Raw genomic sequence first — 18,784 nt, 5'->3', positions numbered from 1 at the left:
AAAGAAAGAGGAAAGAGAGAGCAGAGAGAAATTCTCCTAGAGAGAAAATTCAGTGAGCTACATATATTGTAAACACTAAACTTGTAGCCCTATTATTTTACATAGTGGAAAAGTTACTGCTGCTGCTCTCCGAGGACGTAGGCATAGTCGAACCTCGTTAAATGCTGTGTCTCATCTACTTTACGTGCAGCTCTGAATTATCACACATATCCCAGGTTATTTTATAACAATCTAGAACTAATTTGCAAGAAAAACAAGATTCTAGTGAGGTTGAACCAACTACGATATAACCAAGATAGATGGACGCGTTAGCGGCTCCCGTTTGGCCCGGCGTCTTTCGCTCGTGGAAAGCGTAGTTTGAGTCAACAGTTCTCATATGAACCTGGGGCGGGTCCCATATGGGGGTTGCTGCTTGGAGGGGCCCACTCGGTCTTAGGACACGTACCACCGTATGGTTCTATTCGGACAGGGGTTGGCGGGTTGAATGGACCCAATCTTGTGTTTTTTATTATATAGATACCGGATCCAAGAATAAAATGCAACGCAAGAAAACAAAAATTATAATTAATATAAATACTAAAATTGAAATAATGGCCCATCCATCAGTCTTGCCTCTTGATTTTGCTTTGTTCCTTTTGTTATTTTTCCTTATTAAAAGAGACAATGTTATAATGGTTTTATGTGGTGAAAATCATGGGCATCGCTTTAAAATTTGAAAATCAAATGAGTGAAGATTATTGCAAAAGATTTCTTGCGTGTCAAATACGCAAGTGTATGTTTGGCTTCTTTTATAGCGTGTAAACAGATAAAATCGACTCCGATAGGAAACTAAGCATGGGCACATGATTTTTGGCATGATTCCCTGAAAATGGGTGCTGAATAGATGATATGACCCTTGTTTCTTTAATTCTTAATCTCAGGTGCAACCAAACCGTGTGTAAACTTTATGTTCCCATGATGGGTCGCAGATCCTTTTTCTTTTGTTTTGAAAATGGTAGTGATAGGCAAAGAAGATGATATTAAAAGTAGAAAATAATTAGTTTGTTACAGCTGTATTTGACAGCGCATTGTTGTATTTTAATATAAGAGAAATGCTAGCAATTTTTTCTCTAACATTCTTTTTTGGACCTTCTCCCTTCTCCTTATGACAAGTGTCATTTTCCTTACACTTAAAACAATGTCATTAATGCATCGCACAAGTTAGTTTTTGTTTTCCAAGTTTACCCTTATAGAAAATATTCTCACTCTGTTGGTTTGTAGCAAGGAAGAAACTTCGTTGCATCCAATCCCGGAGTATTATGCACCTGCAAATATACCATTTCTCGATAATTAGGAGGTAGAGGTACCAATTTAAATACGATTTAAAGTAAATTATTTCCAAAACATTCATGCATATATATATACTGTATATATATATATACACACATACGCACATATATAACTTTGAAATATTAATTTAAAAGTTGTCATTCGTATATATATCATGGGAATAACTGAACAAAATAAAGGAAATAATTTTCTTTATTAAAAAAAAAAAAAACCATTGATTGTTAATATAAATATTGCGTAACTGATAAAATACCACAAAAACAAAGTTGGTGAAGTGGTTTGTGAACGAGGCTTTCCTCCTTTGAGAGTCAAGGTTTGAGTCTCTTCATTCACACTAAATTTCTTACCTTTTTAGGTTGAGAGCAACATAAAGGAGCAGGAGCAGCGGCTGCTGCGGCAGGTGCAGAAGCAGCTGTGGCAGGTGGAAAATTTTAAATTTTAAAAAAATAATAATAACTTTTTTGCCACGGATAACAAATTCACATTAACTTTTTTGCCCGTTGAATAATTGAACGCTTATGTGCTTAGCACTGGAAATTGTATTTTCATTGTCTTTTATTCTTGTAGAGTTGCAATGGTGCTCATGTTTATACAGGATCCATTTCACTCTTCCCGCCACATCTCTAACTAATGACAACTTCTAACTTATATCGCTAAGTGATCTAACTGATTCGACTGTGACAACATAAGCTCATATAGAAACTAAACTAAACTTTATTCTTGTCCTGTGATCAAACGTATGACTTTCGGTTGAAAAAAGTGGATCAACTTTGTGGTTCTTGTTTGTTGTTACACACCAAAGTTTCCAGCTTTAAAGATTGTGGCACCTTTGTATATCATTTCTTAATATTTTCATTTCCTCATATTAGCATTCTGGAGTTTGCATAAGAGTTGATTGAGCTATTGGCAGACCCCAATATGAAAGTTTAAAAAAAGGCCAGAGATTATTCATTCATATGTTGTTGTATTGCATCAAAGAACACAACTTATTCAAAAATAATAAAAATAAAGAAGCATGAATGTTTAAAGATGGTGATCATGATTCATGACAACAAATTAAGTTAAGAGTGAAAGGTTTAATACCATTGACCCAATGGGAATAGCAACTGCATCAAACTCATATATGGTTACTGCAACATTAGTGACTCAGCAGCCCAATAAAGTAAACCAAGGCTGGATAATAAAAATTAGCAAGTCTATTAACATGTTGGGTAGACTTTTATCAGGTAACTCAGATGAAGCATGGACATTCATATCATTAAGGCTAGATAATAGGAATTAGCAATGATCTGAATGAACTCAATGGAGCTACCAGCACATTCCCAACAATTTCCTTCCCAAAATTAAATCCATACGGCACTGGTTCACTATAGGCAATTAAAAAACAGCTTAATTGGTACACAGAAGGTGATATACAAACAAAATTGATGCATACATAAAAGTAAAAGACCTAACTGCAAAAGACTTGGAAAGAGCCTCAAATGCACAAGACTCAGCCTCAGCCTATACAATCAAACTCTCCCAGAAGGCCCAATTGCCTGGAAGTACATGATGGTTAGTCTTGGAAAGAGCCATGAAATGGAGAAAAAGAAGCCACCTTGCAACAGTGGCTAAAATCACAGCAGACGCATAGGGGCGTTGAAACCATGGTGGAGAAAGCAAATAAGATAAAGGGATTTAGAAAAGAGAAGCTCGCTCAAACTAGAGACGAAAGCAAAGGAGGCTGAGGGAGAGAAAAGCCCACGTCGAAGCCAGCCCACCCAACAGGCCTTAAGGGATTGAGAATCGGAGTAGGAAAGGCAATGAAATGGAATCTCGATCGTTTCTTTTATCCTTTTAAATGTTGATAAAGCAGCTCTAATTATCCCATAAGCTAAAATATTAATTGAAAACCAACAAACCCCTTCATAATCCACAGCCAAATCAGACGTGCATTTCCAAAAACCGCGATGAAAAACTTGAGGAGCTGATGCACAAAATAATAATAATACTAATCAAACAACACCTTAAATTATACCGCAAAATTAAACCTGAGAAATAAAATGTTGATTTAAAAAATCTGCAACTAAAAGAAGATTAGACGATTACCTGGGCTCAGTGAAGCTCTGAGGCTTATAAGAAGCAGAATTGAAATTAGAAAATGAGAAGAACTAGGAGAGTCAACGGCACCACGGGACAGAGAAGGGTGGAGAACAGAAAATTATACACGCACCCATTGATATATTCAGTGCACCCATAAAATTCTAAAAAACCCAACTTTACAGTGGACTGAAAAGCCGGCCAGCCATGGCGGCACCACAAATCGAAACCAGTTGGTCAAAACACTCTCTTCTTCTGCTCCTGTGTCCCTCTGAATTGGGCTCCACAAAGATGAATTGCAGCTCTCTGAATTTTCATATGGGACTACAAGCTTTGCTTTCTTCTGTGGAAAAGGAGGGAACCGTGTGGGCCACCTGGGAAAGTGAAAGATAGACCGTGTGGGCCACCTCGGAAGAGCTTCTCCACCACACAGCGATTTTCCAAGAAGCTCTCTCCTTTCCATTATTGCCTTTACACTAATCCCATAACACTATAGCATCTTCTTCTCATTGTTTTCAGTTTGGGCGGGATGGAAATCAGATAATTAAAGAAAAAAAAAGCAGAGTGTCGGTCTTGGAAAGTTCCTTTCTTTTTCTATGTAAATTCCTCAGTTTTCTCAGTAACCAAACAGAGGTGTTTATGTCTCAAAGAAAAGCACTGGCTTATTAGCTGTGGAAATTGAGAGAGCAACAACTGGTTTCCTGGTTTGCAAATACTCGTCGTGGAGATTAGTCTTCTTCTGACCCATCTTTAACACCTAGTAGTAATCATTACAGACCCTCCTTGAGTTCCAGGGATGAGGCCCACTTCAGAATCAGCAGAGTGGATATTTTTAGCCACTAACCTTGGCCTAGAGATGTTGTCAGCTGCTTGTGATCAGGCTTCCTCCCCAAGAAGACCCCACTTTGCACTATTTGGGATGCTGTTGGCAATTGCAGCTGTGTTCATTTCCATCGGGGAGCTAGTTTACAGAGGTAAAAGGGAAAGAGTTGTGTTGAGGAGACGGGGAATGCTCTGGTGGTTTTATCATCCACCACCTCCTCGACATGCGCCTTTTGGTACTCTTCCTGACATTTATGGAGTAGTTGCTGGCATCTCACAGTGCATTTGCTCTATAGTTCAGTATGTTTACTGCCTTCGGCATGCTGATAGTCCTTTCAAAGCATCCCTTTTGCCTGCCATATTTCTTATCTGTTTAGTTGGTTCAAGACTAAGTAATAAGCGAATGAACGCCAATACTTCAAGGTAAACACGAATTACACTGCTCATATGCTGCTTAATTAATTTGCATATTAAATCTTTTTGCAGCTTTTTAGTCTGAGATAATACAAAAGGAAGGCTTCTTCTTCTTTATTTATTTATTTATTTATTTTTAGAAGGAGACGAGATGGAAATTTTAAGAAATAATTAAGGGAGATTTTATTGGATATCATATCACATGGGAATTCTACTTTATTTCAATAAGCACAAAATGTAAATACTAAAGTGTGAGCGGATAGAGAGAGAGTGGCTAATTAAGCTGGCTCTCTATCTTTAATAAACAAGACAGTCATAAAAGATTGCTTTCTTTTCTCTGTTTGCTTTTTCATATGTATGCATGACTTCCATTCCACTAATGGAAAATATTCTCTCCATCTGTTGGTATGTAGCGTGGAAGAAACTTCGTTGCATCCAATCCAGGAGTATTATGCACCTGCCAATATACCATTTGTCGATAATCAGGAGGTAGAGGTATTAATTTAATTACGATTTAAAGTAAATTATTTCTAAAACATTCATACATACATACATACATATATATATAGAACATATATAGAACATATATATATATAGACACGCACATATATAACCTTGAAATATTCAAAGTTGTCATTTGTATATATATCATGGGAATAACTGAACAAAATAAAGGAAATTATGTTTCTATCTTTCTCTGGATAGTAAAGTGAAATTTATCTTTTATTTATTCATTGTATTTGTATACATATCATATACATATACATATCTTTTGTTTCGGGAGCGCATGATGTATCCAAAAGGCTTAAGTTATGAAGTCTCATATGAAGGCCTACGTGATGAAGATGATGAAGTCCCATATGTATCACGGAATGTCAATTTGGAGCCCACTTTGGGAAGGCCACATTGGGATTGAATACAATAAACAAAAATTAGGTATTAGACATAACAACTAATTAGGATTTGAGACAGAGTAATTCTGTTTGGATTTTAATATCTATGAATCAAATTTTGTTTTGAATTAGGCCAAAGAGGAGGCCCATATGTGAAATAATTTTCTTTATTAAGAAAAAAAAACCATTGACTGTTAATATAAATATTGCATAACTGAAAAAATACCACAAAAACGAGGTTGGTGAAGTGGTTTGTGAATGAGGCTTTCCTCATTTGAGGGTCAAGGTTTGAGTTCCTTCATGCACACTAAATTTCTTCTTTTTTTAAAGGTTGAGGACAATATAGTTGGTTACCAGCAACAAGTGATGGAGCCGCTGCTGGAGCCGCAGTTGGACATGCGGTATCTGAAGAAGCTGCAGTATCTGGACCTGTCACAGCTGCGGTATCTGGACCTGTCACAGCTGCGGTATCTGGACCTGTCACAGCTGCGGTATCTGGAGCTGGGACTGCAGCTGCTCCCGCATCTACCTCAACTGCCACATCTGCAGTATCTGGACCTGCCGCAGCAGTTGCGGCCAAAGGAAGATTGACGGAGGTGGACATGTGGCATGACTTCGTAGTAGTGGCATTTTGTGTAATTTTGATATTTTTTTAATTACATTATTATAAAATTAGGTACTACTTTTTGGTGTTTGACCCTCTGCTAATTAGGTGAAATTGTATTCCTATCTTCCAAATTAGTAAAATATATATTTTATTAAAATGAAAGCTTCCTATTATTAATTGAATCTATTAATCACTTTTAATTCATGATTATATTATGTCTCTTAATGGATGGGTGCTCCCATGGGGATGAGAATCAGGTACCGATCAAATTAATCATAAGCAAAACAGAATTCCGATCCTCTACTTTGAATTTCTCTACTAGGATATGCTAGACTTTCATTCCCCACACGCCACATCATTTAAATTTCAATCCAAAGGATTTAAAGTTGACACATCACCCTTGAAACAAAAGTCAAATTTTTCATAATGAAAAAAAGGAAAGTAGATTTCCTAATTAAAACATCAAATTTCTGTAAATATTGTGAGAGATAAGAACTACATTTGTCACATAGTGGCATGTAACGAAGAAATTGATGTGGAACGTAACAAATTTAATATTTCCAAAAGGGTTAAAAAATGGAAACATTTAAAAGATTGAGACTAAGCTAAAATAGGATCCATAATTTCTGGGTTTTAGGATCCATAATCTATCATAAATGTTTTTTCATCAATCGCTTTTGTTATCTTCTTACCAATAAGACAAAAGAAGGGTAAATTTTTGAAAGTTCCTTAATGCCCTTGAGAAATAAATGTACTAAAACAGATGATTCTTTAGGGTTATTTACTCAAATAGTTCTCAAACTTATACCCGATTTGCATTTTGGTCTCTCAATTAAACTATTCGTTCAAATGGTCCACCAACTTTATATTAATCGGCAAATTGGTCATACCGTTACATTTTTTGTGAATTTTAGTCAAGTCTACGCTATAGGTGAGATGTAGGATAGGTATCATACCTTAAAAGGCTTTGACAAGGTTGTTTTCTTTTTTTCTTTTTCTTTTTTGTTGGTAAAATAGGGGGCAAAGCCTAGAACAAAAAGATTACACAGAAACAAATCCATGCCTCAACAGACCATTCTTATCATCATCTAAAATAGGCTGCATCATATCAAGGGGAGAAGAGAGCTCATGGTAACCCAACTCCTTATGATGACCCATCTTAGCTAGAAAATCAGCAGTAAAATTGGTCTCCCTATAGACATGGAGAATGCTGCAATTCCACTGGCTTTTCAAAAGCTCTCTGCACTTGGTAAGCAACACAGACATAGGATGAGAGTCCACCCATTATCCATTAATCATATCAACAACAAGGCCAGAATCAGAATTAAGAGTTATCTGGCGCAAACCCATCTACCAAGCAAGATTAAGACCATAATATAAAGCCCAAGCTTCAGCTACCAAGACTTCACCATGACCAAGATTAGCAGAAAATCCTGCTATACAGCTACCCTCAGAATTCCTAATTATACCTCCTGCAGCAATGCACCCAGAGGCACTCACTCTAGAACCATCAATATTAAGCTTAGAGAAGCCACAAGGAGGAGGCTGCCAAGCAAGAAACATCTGAGTTTGAGAGGTAGCCTTCTTTAAAAGATTATTAGCCTTATCCCATTCCAGAAGATACTCAACAATACTCTGATTAGGACGACAAGGCATTTGGAACTGAGGCTCAAAGATAGAACAACACCTCCATTTCCAAATGAACCAGTAAGCAACAGCAAAAACACTACCTCACTAGAACCTCTTCTCCACTAAACCCATGACACCATGTGGGCCATCTTCTTCTCATTGTTTTCAGTTTAGGCGGGATGTAAATCAGATAATTAAAGAAAGAAAACAGAGGATCCATCTTCGAAAGTTCCTTTCTTTTTCTATATAAATTCCTCTGCTTTCTCAGCAACCAACCAGAGGTATATGTCTCAAAGAAAAGCACTGGCTTGGTTTCCTAGTTTACAAATACTCCTCGTGGAGATCAGTCTTCTTCTGACCCATCTTTAACACCTAGTAGTAATCTTTACAGACCCTCCTTGAGTTCCAGGGATGAGGCCTACTTCAGCATCAGTAGAGTGGATATTTTTAGCCACTTACCTTGTCCTAGAGATCTTGTCAGCTGCTTGTGATCAGGCTTCCTCCCCAAGAAGACCCCACTTTGCACTATTTGGTATGTTGTTGGCTATTGCAGCTGTGTTCATTTCCATCGGGGAGCTAATTTACAGAGGTAAAAGGGAAAGAGTTGTGTTGAGGAGACGGGGAATGCTCTGGTGGTTTTATCATCCACCACCTCCTCGACATGCGCCTTTTGGTACTCTTCCTGACATTTATGGACTAGCTGCTGGCATCTCACAGTGCATTTGCTCTATAGTTCAGTATGTTTACTGCCTTCGGCATGCTGATAGTCCTTTGAAAGCATCCCTTTTGCCTGCCATATTTCTTATCTGTTTAGTTGGTTCAAGACTAAGTAATAAGCGAATGAACGCCAATACTTCAAGGTAAACACGAATTACACTGCTCATATGCTGCTTAATTAATTTGCATATTAAATATTTTTGCAGCTTTTTAGTCTGAGATAATACAAAAGGAAGGCTTCTTCTTCTTTATTTATTTATTTATTTTTGGATGGAGACGAGATGGAAATTTTAAGAAATAATTAAGGGAGATTTTATTGGATATCATATCACATGAGAATTCTACTTTATTTCAATAAGCGCAAAATGTAAAGATTAAAGTGCGAGCGGATAGAGAGAGAGTGGCTAATTAAGCTAGCTCTCTATCTTTAATAAACAAGACAGTTGTAAAAGATTGCTTTCTTTTATCTGTTTGCTTTTTCATGTGTATGCATGGCTTCCATTCCACTGATAGAAAATATTTTCTCAATCTGTTGGTTTGTAGCACGGAAGAAACTTTGTTGCATCCAAACCCGGAGAATAATGCACCTGCAAATACACCATCTCCCGATAATCAGGAGGTAGAGGTACCAATTTAATTACGATTTAAAGTAAATTATTTCCAAAATATTCATCCATACATATATATATATATACACACACACACGCACATATATAACCTTGAAATATTACAGAAAGCTTCTATTGAGGAATCCCTCAAATAATTTATTTGAGGGACACCCCTTGTAGGGTCCACTCCAGATTGTATTTCACTAATCCAAACTGTCTATTTTGTAGATACACATTCAAAGATCATCTCTACGAAAAATCACTTGAATCCGATATCATTTGACCATTCAATTGAGTTATTGAAATTTTAGTACTTTCTTAAAGTACCGTGTTCATTGATTTTGTAGGACACAATTGGATGTTGAAACGGTTTCCAATTTGTCTAATTTTTTGTAAGGATGATCTATGAATGAAGACCTAAAAAATAGATGGTTTGGATTAATGAAAAAAAAATTGTTGGGTATCCTAAATGGTGTCCCTCAAATAAAATTATTTGAGGGATCCCTCAATAGAATGGGACTGTGAAATATTAATTTAAAAGTTATCATTTGTATATATATTATGGGAATAACTGAACAAAATAAAGGAAATAATTTTCTTTAAAAAAAAACAAACCATTGACTATTAATATAAATATTGCGTAACTGATAAAATACCACAAAAACAAGATTGGTGAAGTGGTTTGTGAACGAGACTTTCCTCTTTTGAGGGTCAAGGTTTGAGTCTCTTCATGCACACTAAATTTCTTACCTTTTTAGGAGCAGGAGCAGGAGCAGGAGCAGGAGCAGGAGCAGGAGCAGGAGTGGCTGCCGCCGCGGGAGCAGGAGTGGCTGCAGCGGCTGCCGTGGTTGCAGGAGCGGCAGGTACGACGGCGGCTGCAGCGGCTTAGGGAGCAGGAGCAGGAGCGGCTGCAGCCGCGAGAGCAGGAGCAAGAGCAGGAGCGGCTGCAGCGGCTTAGGGAGCAGGAGCAGGAGCAGAAGCAGGAGTGGCTGCAGCGGCTGCCGCGACTGCTGCGGGAGCAAGAGCGGCAGTTGGGGCGGCGGCTGCCGCGGGAGCAGGAGCAGGAGCGACTGCAGCGGCTTAGGGAGCAACTTTGAGATAGAATTTAAAGTTAGGATTTATGATTTCCAAATTCTATGTTTTTTTCCCACGCGAAATTTTTTTATTTTTATATATTTTTTTATCTAAACACGGGAATTGGTCCAAATGACCGTAAGCTAAAATAGGATTCTTCACACGAGGGCAAAATAGTAAACGTCAAATATTGAAATAAAATTTGAAGGACGAGTACATTCACCAACCAAATACAAGACAGAATAATCAACATTTTAATTAGTCAATTATTTCATAATCAACTGTTCAATCAATTATGTCAGAATCTTCCCTTCGCATATGGAAAATTTTAAATTAAAAAATATATATTAATTTTTTGCCACGGATTACAGATTCACATTAAACCAAACCAAACCTTCTCTTATTACTGGTAAAAAATAGGCAAAGAGAGTAAAGAATGAGAAATAAAGGGGACAAACATGGAGGCTCAGCCTGGAGTTGACCTTTACCAGTTGGGAGCCTGAGAGCTGAGAGAGAAACAAGTGAAATAAACCTCTCAGATTCAGATTGGTTCCATTTGGATTTAGGGTTTTCTTTCTTCTTCTTCCCCAGAAGAAAGAAGAAAGAAGATGATGTTAATGGCGTGGGAAGGATAATCAAACAAGCAAACAAATCCCAAAACCGAAACAATGGGGTGGAGGAATGCGTTTGACAATGCGAAGCCAGTGTTCGTGACTATATACGCCACTGTAATAATTGGGATCATCTTCTCGTCTTTGTATGTGATATCGGCCATTTACTCTGGCAAGTCTGCTGCAGATTCCACCACCTCCTGGCTTTCCCGTCAGTTTCTCTCTCTGCTTTTTACTTTTGGGTTTCCTAGCCCATTGATTTTGTTATTGTTTCTTACGCTTATCCTTCAATTTCTATCACTTTCATCACATATTGGAAATGGGTTTTTGAGATTTTAGTTGCCCGTTGAATAATTCAACGCTTATGTGCTTAGCACTGGAAATTGTATTTTCATTGTCTTTTATTCTTGTGGAGTCGCAATGGTGCTCTTGTTTATACAGGATCCATTTCACTCTTCCCGCCACATCTCTAACTAATGGCAAATACTAACTTATATCGCTAAGTGATTTAACTGATTCGACTGTGACAGCATAAGCTCATTTAGAAACTCAACTCAACTTTGCTCTTGTCCTGTGATCAAACGTCTGACTTTTGGTGCTTTAGTTTAGTTTTTTTGTGTTTTTTCTTGGGTTGAAAAAAGTGGATCAACTTTGTGGTTCTTGTTTGTTGTTACACACCAAAAGTTTCAAGCTTTAAACATTGTGGCACCTTTGTATATCGTATTTTCACTTTATTAATGATTACACTGCATGCGGTTCCTACATAGTAAAGTAGTAAATTTAATTTTCCATGGTGCCATCAGTAATATTGTAGAACTCAAGCCATTTGCTTCTTGTCAATGCACCCTTTCTTGCAATATTTGGTGTTCATTCAGTAAGCTTTCTGTCTATGATTTCAGTCATCTCCCTCTCCCTGCATATCTTTAATTTTTGTGAATTCACAAATTGCTACAGATGTAGGTTCTCCTCCTGTAGAGCAAGCACCCAATGTTTCTGAACCAGCAATAGTACAAGCAGTTCCCACACCTTCCCTAGAGCCTCGAAGCATGTCAACAAGACCCATTTGGGAAGCTCCCCTACACACAAAGAAAATGCCAGCCTTGAAGAAATTTAGACTGAGCAAAGAACTGGTTCAGGAAAGAGTGAAGGATAACGTCATTATTGTGACCTTTGGGAACTATGCATTCATGGATTTTATCCTGACTTGGGTTAAACACTTGACTGATCTGGGGCTTTCTAACCTTCTCATTGGTAAGCTACCCCGCATTCTGGGTTGTGCACTTTTATGTCTTTTTGGCCTTTCCAATTTCTTTACATATCTATTCCATTTCCTTGTAAGGAAACATATGTTTTTGTATTTCTATTTATGTCTGCACTTATGAGTTTGAAATTGATGGCTTAGGTGCAATGGACACCAAACTGTTGGAGGCTTTGTACTGGAAAGGTGTTCCAGTATTTGATATGGGCAGCCATATGAGCACAATAGATGTTGGATGGGGATCACCAACATTCCACAAGATGGGGAGAGAAAAAGTTATACTGATAGACTCAATCCTCCCTTATGGCTATGAGCTCTTGATGTGCGATACCGACATGGTTTGGTTAAAGGTAGTTTTTCAGCTAGTACTTTAATTCTTAATATTTTTTTGTCAAGAATGCTTACTTGTTTGGTTTTTTCGTCTGACGATTATGAGTTATCATATATCTTTTTTCGTGGAACAGGACCCACTTCCATATCTTGCTCGCTATCCTGAAGCAGATGTCTTGACTTCCAGTGATCAAGTTGTACCAACAGTCACTGATGACAGGTTGGACATTTGGCAACAAGGTGAAGATTTTGTGTAAAAATACTTCTTTTTTCATCTCCACTATCCTATACGTGCATAAAATGTTTGCAGCTATTCCATGTGCTGGATCTCTGTATCTGGTGACATGAATTTGTGTCCAGCCACAAATTATAACTACGCTAATACTTTGGGAGGGGTCTACCCCTTGGGGATACTAGTATAGGATCCGTAACTTTCCCTGTTTCTGTGGATACCTTCATTACTGTTTTTCAATTTTGACTCCAGCCTAGTCTCTGTTGTTACCCTTGTTGATTGTTTATGTTAAAGTTATTGCTTTGGTTATTTTGCTGATTTCTTCCCTCTAGCAGTTGGTGCTGCCTACAATATTGGAATTTTCCACTGGCGGCCAACAGATGCTGCTAAAAGATTGGCCAAGGAATGGAAAGATATGCTTCTAGCTGATGAAAAGATATGGGATCAGAATGGGTTTAATGATCTCGTAAGGAAGCAGTTAGGACCACCTGTTGATGGAGAGAGTGGACTTGTGTATGCTTTTGATGGAAATCTGAAGCTGGGAGTTTTGCCTGCAAGCATATTTTGTAGCGGGCATACATATTTTGTCCAGGTAGGGTTGTATAGTTTTTCTTTGGTAGTTTGGACATTGTATCTTCATAGTTAATCTCGGCATGGATTTATAGTTTTCTTCCATCTTTTCCTCAATTGCACCCTCAAACTTAGGTTTCTTGCGTGAACGTAGTCCATATAAGCTATAAAAGGTTGTGTATCGCACAAGTCCTAAGCTTTTTAATGGTTTAATGGCAGGCCATGTATCAGCAATTGAGGTTGGAGCCATACGCAGTGCATACCACATTCCAGTATGCGGGTACTGAAGGAAAGCGCCACCGACTACGTGAAGGCATGGTTTTCTATGACCCACCAGAATACTATGATGCACCAGGTACTAACATAAAATATCACCAATATTTGTGCCATGCATTGCACATCTTCTCGATCTTCTTAGGATGCATTTTTCTTGCAACTGCTTGCTTCTGTGAAGGTGAATGTGTATCATTTTCTTTGCATCTTCTCAGTTAAGTTTCCTCCCATCTCATGGAGCTTGATCTTTCATGCTCATTTACATTTCTGAAATTTGCTCTTGTACTAAAGAAACTAAGGTACTCTTTGATTGGTAGATTTAACCATTAGAACATAATGGAATTAGAATTAGAATAGAATGCTGAGAGCTGGAGAGTAAAGTAGGAAGAATTGAAAATTGGTATCATTTTGGGGAAATGGACATTTTATAGGAATGCCAGTCCGTTCCTCTGTTCATTCCAATAACCAAACCACTGCCTAAGTCTGAATTTTCGTCAAAACTTGCCACCTCATCAGCAATAAAAAAGTTTGCATAGAACTGAAAATTTGACCACTTGAATATCTGGATTCGCTACTCTGGCATTTGTTCATATTGTACTGATGACTGTTCTCATGCTAATGCCGCTTGACATCTTTGGAAATTTATGCAGGAGGGTTTTTGTCATTTAAGCCATCTATTCCGAAGAGCTTGTTACTAGATGGGGAGCATAATGTTAAATCACATTTTTCTCTTATTAATTACCAAGTATGTATGTGCTAACCTGCTTCCATTAACTTTTAGCAATGATCTGGATATTACAGTGTTGCATCATATAATTTATATCCGAAATGGCTTTGTTCAGATAAAGCAGATAAGGATGGCACTTGCCATTTCTTCCTTGTTGAATCGCACCTTGGTGAGAAAATATCTATCATTTTGTTTTATTTCGCTGCACATTTTTGTTGGACTGGAATGTTTCAGTGATAAATGAGTGAATGAATTTTAGTGTGGGATTATTGAAGGAATTTGTGTTTGTTTTATTTATACATATCTGGGTGATATTGCAAATTTTGATTCACCGTTGTCACAATCAATTGTTACTATTTTAGTGTATTTAGCTTCTCTTCACCTGAAAATGCTTCGCATGACACTGATAGCTGTTAATAGAATTATATAGGGATGGAAATTGTGGACTTATTCAACAGGTTCTATCATGCATGTCTCATTTACTATCACATACAAGGTTTAGTGTAAATTTTGTAGGGTCCTGCAAGTTTGACATGTAGCAAGATCCTAACTATCATAATCATAAGTAAATAGTTGTTTCTTCTATGAGAATATAGAAATTGCACATGAGGCACTATATGCCTTGCATCTCGATACACAAAATAATGTGCTTCTCCACTATAGCCCACTTTGGTTGGATGCTCCAACTTCAACATGGTATCAGAGTGGGCAATTTATCCATGTTTTAGGCCCAATTGGCCTCACATGCTCCATGTCATCCTACATAATTAATCTATCAGTTTGGCTTAGTCCATCCACACATGAGCAGGGTGTTATACAAACTCTTAGGCCTCTCCACTAGTAGTGTCTTAGGTTGGATGCATCAGCTTTAACAAAGTGCAATCAAATTGGTCACTTACATCAAATTGGTCTTAGCCTATATACCGTGCTGTTTTGCTTATTGGTTTGGTTATAAGGATAAGGCTCTAGAATCTGTCCGCTAAAATAATCAATCAACATTGTGCCAATATTACGTACCTGGTTTGAAATCCATAATTGTTGCTGAACTAATGCATATGGAGTTCATATTCTTCATATTTTGTATTTGTGATTTTCAGGTCATGCCTCCACTGTGGTGCAGGTTGGATAGGCTGTGGTTTCCCCACCCTGGTGTCCTTGAGGGATCTATCACTCGACAACCTTTTATTTGCCCTCTTGACCATGTATTTGAGGTATGTCCTGTTTGTCGGAGCTAATTTTATATACTTTTGTTTTCTTTGCTTCCTCAATAGACAAGATTGCTCAGAAAATTTTCGTTGTTAGAGGTTGACGTCCATTGGGACAAGTTTCTATTAAATCAGCCGTTGTACTTAAACAGCAGGATATCAGTTACATTCTCGACGTCAAGACAGCTGACAGACAAATTCATGGCTTTTGCCACTAGAGTTTAGTTTTTGAAGTAGTGAGTGAATTATAATGTCATTGGAGAAAAATAATGATCATAATATTAACTTGGTCATCCTTGCTATGGTCTAAATTAGAAATTTAGCCTTCCTCCCCTATTTAAATTTCTGATGCAGTCTGTTGACCAGTGTTTGTGCTGATTATTTAGATGTCACTACCCTGGTTGAAAACCTATAAGGATTACTAGAAATGTCAGTTAAATTTTCTGATTGAAATTAATTATGATCTTCTATTCGCCATTCTTGAGCATGATTAGTTGCAAAGGGGGTTTTCCTAGATGGTATGGATTCTGGAAGTGCCTTTTCCTTGTCATTTGTGTCTTGTTGGATGTAGTCCAGCACCCTCATGATGGTTTAGGGGTTATGCTTCCCTTGGATTTTCCTCAATTACACAAAATTTGACTCCGATAGGAAACTAAGCCTGGCCGCATGATTTTTGGTATGATTCCCTGAAAATGTGTGCTGAATAGATGATGTGACCCTTGTTTCTTTCATTCTTAATCTCCACTTTTTATGGAGGAAACCACAATATGAGGGATGTATGGTATTTTTCACAAATTATTTTTCATGGAAACCTAAAAAATCATCGTGCTGCATGCAAATGCTTCATCTTCTCAAAAAATTAATGAGTTTTTGTTACTGAGGAAACCACATAAAAGAAAGAATAAGTGTCATGAAGCAAACCCCAAGGACAATACGAATTTTACAATCTAACCACAAGGATTGTGTGCATAATTTTATTTTTCTTTTCTTTCTCTATCCTATCTGTGGACCCTTTGTTATAATCATTTAAAAGGTTTTCATTGTAGATAAAGCTGAAATACAAAATATACTGGAAAAAGGTTTGCCGAGAGAAAAAGAGGCAGTAAGAAGAGGATGTCGGTTATATTGTTTTCCCTACAGCTACCTCAGAACAGTCGATTTTCTCTTTTTTGCTTTTGTTTTACCTCTTTTTCTTTAATCCATACCAAGCTCTCTCTGAAATTAGTCTGGACCAGTTTCTTCCTGCCCAACTTTTAATTATCTGGAGTAGTTCTTAATATTTATTTCTAAAAATTGTTGTTTACTTTATAGCTATTTTCCATCATTTGTCAAAGCTTACATTTCGTTTAAACCGAATTGAAATCCGTTGTTCATAATAATGGGTCTGTTTGTACTGAGTGAAGCTTCCTACGAGTTGAACAAATAAATCATAGGAATATTAAGGGATCTCAAAGTCACATTTTACTCTGGTTTTCCTATTCTGAGTCTCCTCTGGAAGCTAATGAAAGACTACTGTGAATGCAGGTAAATGTCTTGCTCAAGGAATTGCCAGAGGAGATATTTGGGCCCCAGATCAATATAAGAGAATACTCATTTTTTGACAATCCATTGATGCCAAAACAGGTAAATGAGTATCAGTGAAACTTAACACTTAAACTCAAAAGTAGCACTTATCTTCTATACTAACCAACAACCCCCCACCCCCACCCCCCCTCTTCCCTCCCTCCCTTAGAGTACCGCTTATACATTTATGAATCTTTTTTTCAGGTGAAAGAATCATGGCTTGAGGTCCAGCTTTGTCAAGAAGGAACCCGAGACTGCGTTGCTTCAAATACTACCAGCCCATCAGGAGTGCTGAGATTTCCAAAGAGAAGCGATGAAGAAACGGTATTCTGAATGTGTGTGTGTGTGTACGCACTTATTTTCTTGAAAAGACTCTATACATCTATTAATATATACATATACGGTTTAGTGAAAGGCTATCTGTCATTTTTGGCACTCTATATACAGAGCTTCAGTTGAGGGATCCCTCAAATAACTTATTTGAGGGACACCCTTGTAGGGTTGGCATCTATAATGATCTCTAATTTATTGAGAAGCTGAAACTGGGCCAGTTTGTTCAAACATTATCAGTTAATCAAACTATATTCATCATTGGCTCATGAAATGGTCAGAGTTTAAGTGGCCTTTAAAGGGGATAAGTACTGTGACAAGATATAGGTGGTCAGGACTCAGACCGACTTTTGAGACATAATATTCTAGAATGTTTTTTTTTTTCCTTCTAACTCTGTCTAGCAATGTTTCTATTAACTCTAATATTTTTATTATATTGTATTTCACTTGTATATGCAGTTCAAGACAATATTCTCCTCATTCAAGGATGTAAAAGTAATTCAGTTTTCTTCTATGCAAGATGCCTTCCCAGGTTTCACTGACAAGGCAAGTCTTTTCGATATTTTTTTTTTCTTTGGTCTCTTATTAATGGTTGAACCGTTAGTACATGCTTATTTATCATGTTCTGATGATATATGAATTTACGCTCAGGCAAGGGAAGAGAAATTCAGGAACCGCGTGAAGCGGTACGTTGGTATATGGTGTTGTGTGGCGGAACACACTCCTGGTCACATATACTATGACATGTACTGGGATGAGAAACCAGGTTGGAAACCTATCCCACCTCAAACACCAGAGGATGATCACCCGCCACCATAAAACCCTAGCTACACTCGTGTATGTTTGTCAACACACAAGCAGAGCATGGGAGAAATACGGAAAGAAATCTCTCACACAAATTAGTTCCTAACTTATAATTATATCCAACGGAGAGGACTGCATCCACATTTGTACATGGAGAGGCTGTGTCCATCTTAAGAATGTAATTTGATGCTGAAATGCCGTCATCTTGTGTATCAGTAAAGAAATCTTGTTTTGACGTGTATCAATATCTCCATAGCTCAAATAAAAGAAAAACGGAAACTTTTTATTTTCACGTTTCTTATTTATTTTGTAAGATTTTTGAAATGGAATCCTTTATTTTTTTGGAAATATAGGTTTCTTCTGTTATCAATAAACTAAGAGTAATGCTACACTTGCCACATTTTTATCGCACATTTCTATACCACATGATGTGGCATGTCCATATCATATGTCACATTAATTAAAATCAATGAACTGCATTTTAATAAAGAAAGTTTTATTATCATTTTTTTAAAAAAGTGTTAATCAATCATAAAAGAAAAGAAAATATTAAATACTTTTAATTGATGTAGCTGTTCACTTCATCTGCCACATAAGGTGGTATGGAAATGTGGTATACAAATGTGGTAAGAGTAGAATTATTCATAAAGTAATTAGAATTATTTTTTTCTTTTTTTCCATGTGACAACATTATATTTATTTCGCTAAA

At 37.2% G+C, this 18,784-nt stretch overlaps 2 protein-coding genes and 1 long non-coding RNA gene across 6 annotated transcripts; 2 read left to right on the top strand and 1 right to left on the bottom strand.

The window, feature by feature from the left end:
- LOC109949085 lies at positions 2,508-3,721 on the bottom strand. The gene is made up of 2 exons (XR_002271559.1): positions 3,418-3,721; positions 2,508-3,295 (listed from the first exon to the last, which is right to left on the bottom strand). It is a non-coding gene; the product is annotated as an uncharacterized LOC109949085 (long non-coding RNA).
- On the top strand, positions 3,919-6,231 carry LOC18776664. Of its 3 annotated transcripts, none has more exons than XM_020563387.1 (3): positions 3,919-4,653; positions 5,058-5,133; positions 5,868-6,231. In XM_020563387.1, the coding sequence occupies exons 1-3, from the start codon at positions 4,205-4,207 to the stop codon at positions 6,126-6,128; spliced, it is 786 nt and encodes a 261-aa protein (XP_020418976.1). In that variant the 5' UTR covers positions 3,919-4,204; the 3' UTR covers positions 6,129-6,231. The 3 variants fall into 3 exon arrangements, 2 of the variants coding, with proteins under 2 accessions (XP_020418976.1, XP_007209481.1); XM_007209419.2 differs by having other exon boundaries at positions 3,920-4,653; positions 5,058-5,139; XR_002271558.1 differs by having other exon boundaries at positions 4,564-4,653; positions 5,058-5,580.
- On the top strand, positions 9,944-18,449 carry LOC18777290 (arabinosyltransferase XEG113). 2 transcript variants are annotated; one of them, XM_007210820.2, is made up of 14 exons: positions 9,944-9,961; positions 10,414-10,994; positions 11,738-12,034; positions 12,186-12,391; positions 12,506-12,611; positions 12,939-13,195; positions 13,393-13,528; positions 14,097-14,191; positions 14,289-14,342; positions 15,271-15,384; positions 16,903-17,001; positions 17,146-17,265; positions 17,731-17,817; positions 17,923-18,449. In XM_007210820.2, exons 2-14 carry the CDS (start codon positions 10,841-10,843, stop codon positions 18,088-18,090), a joined length of 1,893 nt encoding a protein of 630 aa, XP_007210882.1. In that variant the 5' UTR covers positions 9,944-9,961; positions 10,414-10,840; the 3' UTR covers positions 18,091-18,449. The 2 variants fall into 2 exon arrangements, with proteins under 2 accessions (XP_007210882.1, XP_020418975.1); XM_020563386.1 differs by having other exon boundaries at positions 12,936-13,195.

This window comes from Prunus persica, chromosome G5 (assembly GCF_000346465.2).
Source record: "Prunus persica cultivar Lovell chromosome G5, Prunus_persica_NCBIv2, whole genome shotgun sequence".
NCBI classification, from domain to species: Eukaryota; Viridiplantae; Streptophyta; class Magnoliopsida; order Rosales; family Rosaceae; genus Prunus; species Prunus persica.
This window is presented reverse-complemented; position numbering and strand designations above follow the sequence as displayed.

Coding starts and splice junctions, on each gene's coding strand:
- LOC18776664 (XM_007209419.2), top strand. CDS start 4,205: ATGAGGCCCACTTCAGAATCAGCAGAGTGGATATTTTTAGCCACTAAC. Junction 4,654..5,057: donor ATGAACGCCAATACTTCAAG/GTAAACACGAAT, acceptor GTTGGTATGTAG/CGTGGAAGAAACTTCGTTGC. Junction 5,140..5,867: donor TCGATAATCAGGAGGTAGAG/GTATTAATTTAA, acceptor CTTTTTTTAAAG/GTTGAGGACAATATAGTTGG.
- LOC18777290 (XM_020563386.1), top strand. CDS start 10,841: ATGGGGTGGAGGAATGCGTTTGACAATGCGAAGCCAGTGTTCGTGACT. Junction 10,995..11,737: donor CACCACCTCCTGGCTTTCCC/GTCAGTTTCTCT, acceptor AAATTGCTACAG/ATGTAGGTTCTCCTCCTGTA. Junction 17,002..17,145: donor ATCCATTGATGCCAAAACAG/GTAAATGAGTAT, acceptor TCTTTTTTTCAG/GTGAAAGAATCATGGCTTGA.